Source organism: Mobula birostris, chromosome 2, assembly GCF_030028105.1.
Source record: "Mobula birostris isolate sMobBir1 chromosome 2, sMobBir1.hap1, whole genome shotgun sequence".
NCBI classification, from domain to species: Eukaryota; Metazoa; Chordata; class Chondrichthyes; order Myliobatiformes; family Myliobatidae; genus Mobula; species Mobula birostris.
In genome coordinates, this window is record NC_092371.1 from 11,730,358 (window position 1) to 11,745,261 (window position 14,904).

General features: G+C 46.2%; 1 protein-coding gene across 9 annotated transcripts in view; it reads right to left on the bottom strand.

Moving 5' to 3' along the window:
• Positions 1-263: 263 nt before the first annotated feature.
• Positions 264-14,904, bottom strand: part of LOC140212342 (tropomyosin alpha-3 chain) — a 79,463-nt gene continuing 64,822 nt past the window's right edge. For 4 of the 9 annotated variants that reach the window (XM_072283056.1, XM_072283049.1, XM_072283085.1 and 1 more), the window contains one exon: positions 9,910-10,041. In XM_072283056.1, coding sequence (XP_072139157.1) covers positions 10,038-10,041 — 4 coding nt within the window. In that variant the 3' untranslated portion in view covers positions 9,910-10,037. Of the gene's footprint in view, positions 2,698-9,689; positions 10,042-14,904 lie in introns of those variants that run through there. The other 5 variants (XM_072283069.1, XM_072283078.1, XM_072283105.1 and 2 more) reach the window with 3 other exon arrangements.

The window sequence follows — 14,904 nt, forward strand, 5'->3', positions numbered from 1 at the left end:
GGCAATCACTTCACTTACCTCAACACTAAACTGATACCACAACCTCTGGACCCACTTCCCAGGACACTACATCTGGGTTATTTTTCTTATCTCTTTTATTTCCTAAATACTTGTCACATTTTGTCAGCCTTTGTGAGTAGTTTTGCATTGATTCTTTGTTCCACTGCAAGAAGATGAATCAGGATTCTATATGGCAATATTTACTTTGAGACTTTGAATCCCTCCAACCCCCATGGCGGATTAAAGACAGAGCGGAGATCTCAGCCGTATTAACAATTCTGCTTTATTAAACGCACATTGGAACAGCTTCCAGAAATCGGTCCTTTATTGCAAACATGAAAAAAATCGAAGTTACAAAACTCTCTTTCAAATATAAGTCACATAATTCCACTGAAGACGGTTGATACTCTATGGTCAGGGCTCACACATGTTTTGAATCTAATTTCTCTCAGGGTTCATTAATTAATGCAGGTTTAATTCATTGTTTTAAACACAGTTCAAATAAATATATTGTATCTAAGACCTGTATTATAAAAATATCTGTTACTTCAAAAGAAAAGTACCACACACAAAATGCTGGAGGACGCAGCAGGTCAGGCAGCTTCTATGGAAATTAATAAACAATCAAAGTTTCAGGCCAAAACCTCGAATGGTTAAGTCTTGATGAGGGGTCTCAGCCCAAAATGTTGACAGTTTTCCATTTATCCCGAGTTGCTCCTATGGACCTGTTGAGTTCATTTTGTGTGTGTTACTCTGGATTTCCAGCATCTTCAGTATCCCTTGTGTTTATACTTCAACAGAAACTTGTCAGAGCTGGCCAGATTTTTGGTTTGCCTATATTACCCACTCCAAATGAACTTGGCTGGCTTTGTTTAGGGACGTCCTGAGGTGGCACAAGAACTGGAATCTGACTAGGAAGGTGACGACGGATGGGAGCCATCAGGGGAAAGGAGTGTGCTGGATAGAGTCGGACGGGGAGAGAGGTTCCAACGTCTGCAGTCTCTTGTGTCTCCAAGGAAGTCAGAAGGATGTGATTATTCTGGAGGGGACATTGAATTGCGGCACTGAATATGGTCAGATCTCAGCATACAGTTTTGGTCACCACACTGCAGAAAGGACATGACAGGGAGGGTGCCGAGTAAATGTACCAGGGTGCTGCTTAGGATGGAGCTGGGGGAGAGATTGGATTGGCTGAATTTATTTTTCTTGGGGTGGATGAGGATGAGGATGAGGGGAGTATATAACATTACAAGATGGGGTTAATAGTGGGAAGTTTTTCACCACAGCAGAGGCTAAAACAGCTTTGGGTTAAAGCATACAGAGGAAATCCAAAGATATTTTTCACCCAGTTTACATCAAACAGCCTGCATGTTGTTGGGAAGACAATGAGGGGGGAAACCAGAGCACTCGGGGAGGGGAGGAGGCAGGTTGAGTGGGTAGTAAAAAAGGCAAGTGCAATTCATTTCGAGAGGGGTAGAATATAAAAGCAAGGATTTCATGCTGAGAGTTTGAAAGGCTTTGACTTGACCACATATGGAATACTGTGAGCAGTTTTGGGTCCCGTATCTAAGAAAAGATAGGCTGGCATTGGAGAGGGTCCAGAGGTGGTTTACAAGAATGATCCCAGGAATGACAGGGTTAATGTACGAGGAGCATTTGATCACTCTGGGCCTGAACTCGCTGGAGTTTAGAACAATTGTGTGGGGAGTTGGGGGGAGGGGGAAGGAAGAAAAGATCTCATTGAAACCTACTGAATATTGAAAGTGTGGACATTGAGAGTTTCCAGTAGTGGGTGAGTCTAGGGCCAAAAGGCACAGCCTCAGGATAGAGGGATGTCCATTTAGATCAAAGATAAGGAGCAATTTCTTTAGCCAGAGGGTGGTGAATCTGTGGAATTCATTGCCACAGACAGCCAGGTATATTTAAAGCGGAGGTTGATAGGGTCTTGATTAGACATGGTGTCAAAGGTCATGGGGGAAGGCAGGAGCAGGAAAATAAATCAAGCATGATAGAATGGCAGAGACTTGATGGACCGAATGGCCGCATTCTGCTCTGATGTCTAATGCTGGGGTTGGGGTGGGTGGAGGGGAGAGAGATGCGAGGGAATGTGTAAACAGAGACAGAAATGGAACCTAGGTCCCTGAGGCAGCGAGTCAGTGTCTCTGCCCGCTGTGCCGCTGTGAAGGTGTCAGACCCAGTGGTGAAACTTTCAGCCAGCGACCCAGTCCACCTCTGCAGTATCCCAAACACGGGGATTCTCTTCCCCATTCCCTCCTGCAGTCCTCTCCCTCCAATTGACCGAGGTAGCGTGGTGGGGGAGTGGGGAAAGGTATGCAAAGGGACATCTCCTCTCCACACCAACACCCTGCACAGAGATTCGTTCTATAGGCAACACGAAGCAGCAGTGGTTTCACATGGAAAGCAGTGAGCGGGCAGGGAATTGCACACATCATTGCCTTTGCTCGTGGCTTTGATCTGTTCCGCCTGCTGCCCTCGATGGGGGGAGGGGGGTTGTTTGGCACTGTGGGTCGCAGGGCTCAGGGGCTTGGGGGAGCGGTGGGTGGGGAGGGGGGAGAGACAAGGTGATCAAGGCGACGTGGAGGCTGTCAGTGCTTCACAAGTTGTGCAGCTCCTGCAGGGTCTGGTCCAGCATGTGGTGCATGTTCAGGTTCTCCTCCTTGTTCCGAGCGAGTTTATCTGCAGGAGGAGGCAGGAAGACCAGTATTAGGAAGGTAAGCACGCGGTAGGCATTGTGGAGAGTCGGCAGCTTTAAGTTATTGGGTGTTAACATCTTGTCCTGTGCTCAGCACAGGGAAGAGGTGCCAGTAATCTTTACTGTCTTAGCAAGTTAAGGAGGATCCGCCTGTCACGAAACACACTTCAACAAACTTTTACAGACGTACTGTTGAAAGGGTCCTGACCGGTTGCTTCTCAGTCTGGTATGGTGAAGAAAGTCTACAGAGAATGGTGGATACAGGGAAAGCTCTCCCCACCACTGAGTACATCTACATGCAGCACAGCCACAAGAAAGCAACAACCATCGTGGCCCCCACCATCGGGCCAGGCTACTACCGTCCAGCAGGAGGTACAGGAGCACTGGGTTCCACTCCACCAGGTTCAGGAACAGTTATTACCTTACAACCATCAGGCTCCTGAACCAGTGTGGATAACTTCAATCACCTCAGCAATGAACTGATTCTACAACCTGCGGACATCAATCTGCAACTCACGTTCTCAGTTATATTTTTCTCTATTGGCACAGTTCTTTTTCTTTTGCATATTGGTTGTTTATTTTCCAGTTTGTTTATGTATAGTTTTCAGAAATTCCCTTCTATTTCTTTATTTTCCTGTAAATGCTTGCAAGACAATGAATCTCAAGGTTATCTATGGTAACATTCACACAGTTTGAGAATCAATTTGTTTTCACTTTGGATTTGAGTGTGCAGAAACATTCAAATTTGAAGACAAAAGTAAGCAAGTAGCGGACTCTGCCCCCCTCCCCCCTCAGAAGTTCTGCCTCCAAAAATGTTGAGGGGGGGGAATGAATCAGTCATGATTGAATGGCAGAGCAGACTCAATGGGCCAAATGGCCTAATTCTGCTTCTATCTCTTACTCCCACCACACGGGCTACGTTGTCTTCTTACAGATGCCACCATGCAGGTGGTACAAAAGTCTGGTTCAGGAACGGCTACTTCCCTTCTACCAGTCGGTTCTTGAACCAACCGGCACAACCCCCAACACTGCCTCAGGACAGCAACACTGTGACCACAAAGAACTTTGACTTTTTTGATCTAATTGTGTTCTTTTTCATAAACATTGTGCATAATTTATGGTTTTCTTATCTGACACTTTGACCACTGTTCTAAATCTCTTCTACACTCCTTCAATCTCATTTACATCTTTCTTGTAGGTGGGTGACTAAAACTGCACTTAATACTCCAAATTAGACCTCACCAACATCTGATATAATTTCTACATAACATCCAAATCATTGATTTATGAGAAGTTTTCTTTACGACCCTATCTACCTGAGACTCAACTTTCACCACATTATGGATCTGTATTGCCAGATCCCTCTGTCCTACTACACTCCTCAGTGCCCTACCGTTCACTGTGTAAGACCTACCATGGTTGGTTCTCCCAAAGAGCAACACTTCACAACTGTCTGCATTAAATTCCATGCGCCATTTTCCCAGCTGGTCCAGATCAGTTACAAGCTTTGATAGTCTTCCTTGCTCTCCACTACACCCTCAAACTTGGAGTCATTCACAAGTTTACTGATCCGGTTATCGTCCAGATGATGACAAACAGCAATGGATCCTTGTGGCACTCCACAAGTCACAGGCCTCCGGTCAGAGAAGCAACCATCTACTACCACTCTCTGGCTTCTCCCACATTGCCAATGTCTAATCCAATTTACTAACTCATCTTGAATGCCAAGCGACTGAACCTTCTTGACCAACCTCCTATGTTGGACCTTGCTAAATTCCATGAATACAACTTCCACTGCCTTGCCTTCATGAACTTTTCTTATAACTTCCTCAAAGAACTCTATATGATTGGTTAGACACAACCTTCCATGCACAAAGCTATGTTGACTATCCCTATCAGTCCCTGTCATTCCAATTCTGGTCCCTTAGAACACCTTCCAATAACTTTCCCACAACTGATGTCAGGCTCACCGCCCTACAATTTCCTGGCTTATTCTTAGAGCCTTTCTTAAACAACAGAACAACATCACTATCCTCCAATCCTCCGGCCCCTCACCTGTGGCTAAGGGTGATTTAAATTATCTCTGTTGAGGCCTCAGCAATTTCTGCACCAACGTCCCACAGTGTCCGAGGGAACACATTGTCAGGCCCTGGGATTTATCCACCCTAATTTTTCTCAAGATAGCGAACACCCCTCTCTGTAATCTGCATAGGGTCCATAGCTCACTGTTGCATGGCCTCACCTCTATAGTCCCTGTGTTCATCTCCTGAGTAAATACAGATGCAAAAAATCCATTTAAGATCTCCCTCATCTCTTTTGGCTCCACACATAGACTACCACTCTGATGTTCCAGAGGACCTATTTTGTCCCTCGCTGTCCCTTTGCTCTTAATGTGTGTGTAAGCCCGTGAATTCTCCTTCACCTTGTCTGCTAGAGAAACCTCATGTTTTCTTTTAGCCCTCCTGATTTCCTCCTTAAGTGTTCTCTTGCATTTCTTATACTCCTCAAATACCTCGTTTTTCTTAACCAGGGCTTCGATATTTCTCAAAAACCAAGGTTCCCTAAACCTGTTATCCTTGCCTTTTATTCTGACAGGAACGTACAAACTCTGTATTCTCAAAATTTCACTTTTGAAGGCCTCCCAGTTACCAAGTACACATTTGCCGAAAAACAACCTGACCCAATCCACACTTGCCAGATCCTTTCTAAAATCATCAAAAATTGCCCTTGATCCTATTTAGAATCTCACCCCAAGGACCAGACCTATCCTCTTCCACAATTATATTGAAACTACTGGCATTACGATCACTAGATGCAAAGTGTTCCCTGACACAATCTTCTGTCACCAGCCCTGTCTCATTCCCTAATAGATCAAGTATTGCACACTCTCTCATTGGAACTTCTATATACCTATTAAGGAAACATTCCTGAACACATTTGATAAACTCCTTCCCATCCAGCCCTTTCCAGTATGGGAGTCCCAGCAATATGTGGGAAGTTAAATTACCTACTATCACTACCTTATGTTTCTTGCAAAAGTCAGTGATCTCTCTACAAATTTGCTTCTCAAAATCCCACAGATTTATGGGTGGTGTATAATATAATCCCATTAATGTGGTCAAACCTTTCTCCCATAAAGCCGCACTGGATGTGGACTCGTGCATCTGATAATAAACTCAACCTTGACTTTTAGGAAGAATCACTGAGCTGGCTGATGTCAGTGGGCCTTAGTGAAGCAGCCAGAATATTCAAAGACCCCACCCACGCTGCACATACTCTCTGCTCCCCTCTCTCATCAGGCAGAAGGTACAAAAGCCTGAAAGCACGTACCACCAGGCTCAAGGACAGCTTCTATCCCATGGTTACCAGATTCTTGATCGGACCTCTTGTACAATAAGATGAATGGTTGGCCTCACACGACCTTTATCATTTACCTGCACACTCTCTGTAGCTTTTACACTTTATATTTGACCTGTTCTAGCTCAGTGCACTGTGTAATGATTTGATCTGTATGAACTCAGAGTGACTCTCCATTGGTTGGGGGTGACCATGGAGATTGCGTCCTTGCTGTCTATGATCAGTCGATACACAAGCCAGGACAGTACAATAAGGAGAGCGAGCTGTTGTCCAGGCAGCAGGCTCCCCTTCTCCACACAGGTGATGAGCCCTAAGGAATGGCAGAGACCGATAACAGTTTGGCATCCAGGAGTTGCCAGCCAGCACTGAACTCAACATAGGACTGTTTCCTCAGGATTTCCCCATGAGTGAGTATCCCCATGAGGCAGTAGAGGTTTGAGATCAGTTTTCCTTCTCCTAGGTGAGCTGTCAACCACAGCAGATGAGCCCCATTTACCAAAACAATATGCAGGGCAAGGTTTTTTACTGTACCTCGGTACGTGCATGAATAATAAACTACCGACAGTCCCAAGCCCTGCTGCGCAAGGAGGAAGGTTGGCCATGGGGGCAAGTAGCCACATCCCGTAAAAACCCAGAGCTACAAAAACACCACCAGATGCTGTGCAGGCCTCGTCCCTGCCAGAGGAGGGATCACCTTGGGACAACGTGAAGGAATGGCCCATGATAGAGGTCTCTGTTGAGCTGCTGTCAGTGGCCTATGGCCCAGTAGGGGGATGGGCTTAAGAAATACCACCCTGTGCCCACCATCTGTTGGCAAGGGGTAGAATCCGTGGGAAGTTCATGGGTTGCAACTGCGATACTTCATTCTGCATTGTTATTGTTCTACCTCAATGAACAGCAAAATTATTTACACAGGCAGGAGGCGCCGCAGAATTAGGACAAGAACTGTTAGGATGGAAAGCAGCTCCCTCCCCCAGGCTGTGCAATACTGAGCTCCCTGTCACCTCCCTGGTCCCTTTGCTCATGAAGCGCCAGTAGCACTGTACGGTTTACTTTTTAAACTTGTGTCATAAATGTGCCTTATGCTAAATGTCAGCCTTCTAGAATATATTTTAACATTTGTTATTTTGTGTGGTAATATTACTTTGTTTGTTGTGTGTGTGCATTATATGTCCTGCATTGTGCATCTTGGTCCAGAGGAACGTTGTTTCGTTTGGCAGTGTCCTCGTCTATGGCTGTATGACAATGAAATACAACTAGGTTTTTATGAACAGTATGTAGAACAAGCTTTTCACTGTACCTTGGTACAGATCTTACTGATCCTACTGACCCAGTCTTCAGTCAGTATCAAAGCAACACCATCACCCCACTCCTTCCCCATAGTCTTGTGACAAAGCCAAACTAATTTCAGTGTCCCGCACCCTTCCTGAGTCAACCTCAAAGCTTTCCTCTACTCCTGATGAAGGCTCTTAGCCCAAAATGCTAACTGTTTATTTCCCTGACCTGCAGGGTTCCTCCAGTGTTGTGTGTGACACTGTCTGCCTAGCCGGGTGCAGGGATGATGGCAAAATGCTGAAAGTAGTTTTCAAAGACCAGAATTAAAAATAGAATACGTCTCCAAAACAGGATTCTACAGGTTTCCACCTGGGAAGATGTTGGTTGAACGACTGAAATTTCAATCATTAAGAGATTGGAAATCAGAAACAGAAAACACAAGCTGCTTAAACACTTAGAGGAGGAACACACACACACACACACACACACACACACACACACACACACACACACACAATGCTGGAGAGACTCAGCAGGTCAGGCAGCATCTATGGAGAGGAATAAACAGTTGACGTTTCAGGCTGAGAGCCTTCTGCAGGACTCTGACGTTGACTGTTTATTCCCGTCCGCAGAAGCTGCCTGACCTGCTGAGTTTTGTGTGTGTTACTCAAGATTTCCAGCATCTGCCAAATTTCATGTTTAAACACTGTTATTGCTTTTTGCAGTACCTCAATGCAGTTATCGAGTCACAGAAAAGTACAGAACAGAAACAGGCCCTTCAGCCCATCTAGTCCATGCTGAACCATTTAAACAGCCTACTCCCATCGGCCAGAGCCCTCCAGACCGCTACCATCCATGTACATATCCAAACTTTTCTTCAACATTGAAATCAAATGCGCAAGCATCACTTGCACTTCCACACTCTCACCACCCTCCGAGTGAAACTTCCCCTCGTGTTCCCCTTAAACTTCTCATCCTTCAGGGAAATAAACGAAAACCAATTTCCCCCAGAATCAATAAAGTATGACTATGACTTAATCAATGACCTTGAGTTGTAGTCCCACCCAACCTCAGTGGAAAAAGCCTGCCTGCATTTACCCTATCTATACCCCTCATTATTTTGTTCCACCTCTAAGATCTCCCTTCAACCTTCTACGTTCCAAGAAATAAAGTGCTAACCTGTTAATTCAAAAATAACTCAGGTCCTCCAGTCCCAGCAACATCCTTGTGAATTTTCTCTGTACTCTTTCCATCTACTTACACCTTTCCTGTAGGAAGGTGACCAAAGCTGCACACAATATTCCAAATTAAGCCTCACCAACATCTTATACAATTTCAACAGAACATATCAACTCCTGTACTCATACAATGACTTATGAAGGCCAATGTGCCAAAAGCTTTCTTTACGACCCTATCTACCCGTAACACCACTTTCAAGGACTTATGGATCTGGATTCCCCGGTCCCTCTGTTCTACCACACTTCTCAGTGCCCTACCATTCACTGTGTAAGACCTATCCTGGTTGGTCCTCACCTCGCACTTGTCTGCTTTAAACTCAATCTGCTATTTTACAGCCTATTTTCCAGATAGACCAGATTGCTCTGCAAGCTCTCACAGTCTTCCCCACTGACAACTACACCCCCAATCTTTGTGTCATCCGCAAATACGTTGATCCAGTTAATCACATCATCATCCAGGCCATTGATACAGATGGCAAACAACAAAGACCCAGCACCGATCCCTGCGGCAGACCACTATTCACGGGCCTCCCGTCAGAGAGGCAATCATCTACTACCACCCTCTGGCTTCTCCCACAAAGCCAATGTCTAATATAATTTATTACTTCATCTTGAATACCAAGCAACTGAATCTTCTTGACCAGCTTCCCATGCAGGACCTCGTCAAATGCCAAAAGTCCAGCTCCATCCACTGCCTTGCCTTCAACTTTCTTGGTAACTTTCCCAAAAAAACTTGAAGATTGGTGAGACATGACCTACAACATACAAAGTCACGCTGACCATCTCTAATCAGTCCACGGCTGTCCAATATACTGTCCCTCAGAATACCTTCCAATAACTTTGTTTGGTTACATTTTAAAATGATCTGTACAGAGGGATTTCATAGCGAAGTTCTTTTAACTGCATTTCAGATGATACACAAAAAAAAAGAGAGCTTGTATTCCCGGCTTGGCAGAGAAATTGCTATGTGTAAAGTGGGTCTTAGAGAAACTTGTTAGGACAGTAGCTGGGGCATATCACCGGTGGTGAAACGAGCTATGGGAAAACTAGACAGTTCTCAACACTGCTAAATCTCCACATCAATTTGGACACAACAGCCTTGTGCAGTCAGTCAGACTGAAATACTTTATTGAACAAGATGGCCGTGATGGAAGGATGTGGTGTTAGACAAGCAATGAGGCAGACAAAGGTGTGAAAAAAAAACCTTTCACTACAAACTGGAGATCAAGTGACAAGCACAGGTAACAAGAAGAGAGATGGATTCATGGAAGAGTAGGTGATGGTGGACAAAGGGCAGGAGGGGTGAGGAACCAGACAGGGCTGAGAGGGAGGGAGGGAGGGGGGAGAAAGAGTCCAGGTGTGGGAGCCAGAGAGACGCAAAGCAGCCACCCGCAGTCTGGAGCCTCCTGCAAAGGCAACGGGGCGAAGACTCTTGCAGTTCAGTGACAGTGGAGTTATCTGTGCAGAAATAACCAGGGAGACGAGGGGAGGGGGAGGGAGGTGGGAAAGGAAAGAGAAAGAGAGAGGCATGACCACATTAGGTTCAGAGCAGGCTCACTTACCACAATCCTGAGGACCTGCCTTTCTCTCTTTTCCCATTCCCCATTCTGGTTCCCTTCTCTTCTCACCTGCCCATTACCTCCTTCCTGTTCATCCCCTCCTTTGCTTTCTCCCCATGGTCCACAAATCCTATCAGATTCCATTTCCTCCAACCCTTTACCTCTTCCACCCATCACTCCCGTCCCACACTCACCCATCACCTGCCAACTTGTCCCCCTCCCCACCTTCTTATTCTGGTTTCTTTCCTCTTCCTTTCTGGTCCCAATGAAAGGTCTTGGTGCAAAACGTCACCTATTTGTTTCCCTCCACAGATGATGCCTGACCTGAGTATGTGGCTCTGAGGACTGAAGACAAACCCAATCAGAATACTGTGGCTTTGTCCTGGTGAGGTGCGGCCTGCTGAAGGATCAGGGCACCAGCTCAATAGTCAGAATTTTGACATCCATCTTATGAGGACTAAATGGTGAAGCCAAGTAGAGCACGCCACACCTTTCTCAACCCTTGTGCTCTTTGCTGTACCCCGTTCAAGCGCCTGAACACTTAAACCTCTCCCTCCCTTGACCATTACCCTCCCAGCAAGTAGCTTCTGGGGATTTACTGAAAAGAGACTGCCATCATTCTATTTAGTTCCGCCACCCCAACCTCCCCCACTCACCGGCCCTCAAACCCTCACCCTGTACGCTCCTCCAGCCCTGATCTCCATCGTCCTGCTTTCAACAGCCCTGCAGATGACAACCCAAGGCACAGTAACAGCACCAGTGGTCCAATGCCCACCGCCACCGTGAGGAGTCTGTACATTCCCCGTGACCGACTGGGATTCCTCCCACATTCCAAAGATGTTTGGCTTAGGGTTAGTGAGTTGTAGACATGCTATGTTGGTGCTGGAAGCATGGCAACACTTGTGGGCTGTGTTGGTTGTTGACACAAGCCATGTTTCGATGTGACAAATAAAGCTAATCTTTATTAAATCTCTGAAATCCTCCCCCACATTTCTTTGCTCCTGAGCATGTGAATCTTTGATTTGAAACTCTTTGCTGAGTTAACAACATTGTCTGGTTTTACAGTATTTCAGATTTCCAACATCCGTGGTTTGTCTGTGTAATTTGTTGTGTTTTCATAATTTATTTTAATTTATAATTTTTGTCCATTTGGTTTCTCTCTTCCCCCATGCATCTTCAGAGCATTCATTAGCAGGCAGCCCTGCCTTCCGAGCCAGGCTCTCTTCTCCATGCTGCCCTCAGACAGGAGGTACAGGAGCCTGAAAACTCACACCTCCAGGCTCAACAACAGCTTCTCCCCCACTGCAAACAGGTTCTTGAACCAATCTGAAAAACCCGAACACTACCACAGACTATTTCTTTTCTCTCACCCTGAACTCATGTTATATTTAATTTCCCATGCAAGTTACAGATCTGTTAATTTAACTTCTGTCTTCATCATACTGTACTGCCAGTGACAGCAGTGAACCTGAGCCAATATGGAGACATGAGATATCGATGGGGGCGAATGAAAGCCCGAAGGTGAAGTCTGCAAGCCTAGGCCACAGACTAGAGGTTAGAGCCTGAGGTCCGTGATCCTGAGTGTCCAGGGCCACCAGAGGCAGCCTGTCCTGGGACTCGAGGCCTATCTGTGAGGGTGAGGGGGTTGGTGAGTTGCAAAGGGTGTGGCTTTGTTCTTTTGGTGTGCTTTTTTTAGCTCTGTGCTGGCCTGCTGAACCCTGTTGATATATTATGCTGCCGCTGGAATGTGTGGCGACACTTGTGGGCTGGCGCCAGCCACATCCTCGGGTGTGGTGGTTGTTAACGCAAACGATGCATTTCACTGTATGCTTCGATGTACATATGACAGATAAATCTGAATCGGAAAACATTCAGATACGGGCAAGGACTCCACCTAGCAGAGCTGGGGGAAGGCAAGAGAGGGTGGGGGAGGGAAACCCTCCACTGTGGGACTTTGGAGATGTTTTTCAGAATGCAGGTCAGTCACAAGGCTGAAGAAATTGAGGAACTCTGCATGGGTGCAGGAAGCAGCACCAACGCAGATGTCAACACAGTGGGAAGAGAGTTGGGGAGTGGTGCTGGAGTAGGTTTGAAGCATGCAATGCACTATTTAAAAAACTGCTCTACAAAGAGGCAGGCATAGCTGGGGCACCCACTCACGTGCCCATGGCTACACCTTTAATTTGTAGAGACTGGGAGGAATCAAATGAGAAGCTGTTTGGGTTGGGTAAGCATGTCTCACGAGGTTTAGGGTGGAGGCGGGTTCAGCAGCTGCACAGAGTTATAGACTCAGTCACCCCATCATGGGAACCAGCCTCCCCAGTGAAGGACATCTTCAAAAGAAGGCAGCACACCCCATTAAGCATGCTCACCACCCAGGAAATGCTCTTCTCCCTTCTCATTACTACCATGAGGAAAGAAGTACAGGAGCTTGAAGACTCACACTCAACAATTTAAGGACAGCTTCTTCCCCTCCACCACCAGATTTCTGAATGGTCCATAAACACTACCTAACTTTTGCTCTCTTTTCACTCTACTTTTTAAAAATATTTATTGTAACTTAGTAATTTTTTTAATGTATTGCACTGCTCTGCTGCCACAAAACAACAAATTTCACAACATATGTCAGTGATATTAAACCTGATTCTGACTCACTTGTTAAACTAAACCCTCATCTATCCCCTCCAGTAGAGCAAGAGAGTTGCCACCCAGCCAATATTATGAACACATCTGGTCTGATCGCTGTTGGATGTTCCCAGGCACAGACTACCTCCCTCACTCTACGAATTAACTTCACTGACATATGACGGGGGCATCACAAAGACACAAGTTCTGTGTGGCTTGTGAGTTCTCTTTCGACTGAGGCAGTCACCCTGCTGACGGTCAGGAACTGTCTTGATGTTAACACAAAGGCTGTAATATTTGACTGTAGTGGACCAGGAGGATTCTGTATACAGAGAGCTGGAAATTCCCATAGGATAAAGATAACAGGTTTGTGGCAGAAAATCCCAGCACACAGCTTCCTGTAACTATGGATACTGTATGAATGATCTCAGTAAATGGAGGAACAATAACATCATTTAGAAGCATTGTGGGTTCAAGGGAGAGTTATAGATTCATACAGGATGGAAAAAGGTCCTTTGGCCGTACTTGCCCATGCTGATCCAATCTGAGTTAGTACCACTAACAGCCTGAAAGTCTAGCAATACTTTACTGTATCTGAGGTAGAGTAACAGACCTGTCCCCACCTGTACCATACCCCAGTGCTATACAGTGACAGGCCCCGTCCCCACTGGTACTATACTCCAGTGTTATACAGTGACAGACCCTTCCCCACCGGTACTGTACCCCAGTGTTATACAGTGACAGACCCGTCCCCACCGGTACAGTACCCCAGTGTTATACAGTGACAGACCCTTCCCCACCGGTACTCTACCCCAGTGTTATACAGTGACAGACCTGTCCCCACCAGTAATGTACCCCGGTGTTATACAGTGACAGACCCGTCCCCACCGGTACCATACCCCAGTGTTATACAGTGACAGATCGGTTTTCTCCTGCTGTTATATAGTTACAGAAACCAGCACAATACAAAAGCATGCTTGAAGAAGGGAGGGATACATTTATAGGGATGTTGGTTAATTATATGGGATGGAGCTGAGGGCCTGTGTTCACATCACTGGGGAGTGATTCGACAGTGGACAGTGGGGAGCAGGTGGCTCAGGAGGGACTCGGGAAGGAAAGGCAAAGAAACAGGAGAAAGTTCACCCACTATACTCCATTACTGCCGCTGCCTGAACAGCACGCGGGATCTTGCAGTGCGTCGGAGGTAACCTCCTCAGCAACTGAGATGTAGGTTGTTCCTGTGTCTGAAGGGTCCTAGGACAAACTGAGCCACTGAAAGGTGAAGCTAACCATCTGCCTCTACAGGTCAACTTTTAAGGTGAAGGAGACTTGTTTAGAGAGGGTGCAGACGAGATTTTCCAGGGTGCTGCCTGGATTAGTGAGCATGTTTTATGAGGATAGGTTGAGCGAGGTAGAACTTTTCCCTTTAGAGAGGCGGCCTGATAGAGGCATATAGGGTAAGAGACAGTGAAAGAATAAGCAGCGTCTTTTGCCCCCGGGAAGACAATACAAGGGGGCATAACTTTTAAGTGATGGAGGAATGTATAGGGGAGATGTCAAGAACTACGTTTCCCCCTAGAGTAGGTGCATGGAACGCACTGCTGAGGGTGGTGACACAGGCAGGTACATCAGGGATACTTAAGAGATTCTTAGATACGCACAAGGATGAAAGAAAAATGGAGGGCTCTGTGGGAAGGAAGGTTTCGATTGATCCTGGAGAAGGTTAAAATAACTAGAGGTCATGGGTTAACAGTGAAAGGTGAAATGTTGAAGGGGAACAGGAGGGGGAAATTCTTCACTCAGAGGCTGGTCCAAGTGTGGAACATGCTTCCAGTGGAAGTCGTTTATGTGGGTTAGATTTCAACATTTAAGAGAAATTTGGATAAGTGCCTGGGTGGGAGGGGCATGGACTAGATGGGCCAAAGGGTCTGTACTGATCTATGAGAATCCAGGCATTTGGGGGGGGGGGGGGGGGGGGAAGGCAGGGGAAGATGACCTTAATAGATCACAAAATAAACAGCCCTCATCTCGACAAGCTGGGAGAAAAAGAGAGAAGCCATCTCCCTGGGCGGTTACCTTTTACATAAAGGTCTTCCACAGCAGTAGAGAGAGTTTAGGCTTTGTCGAAAAATAAAAG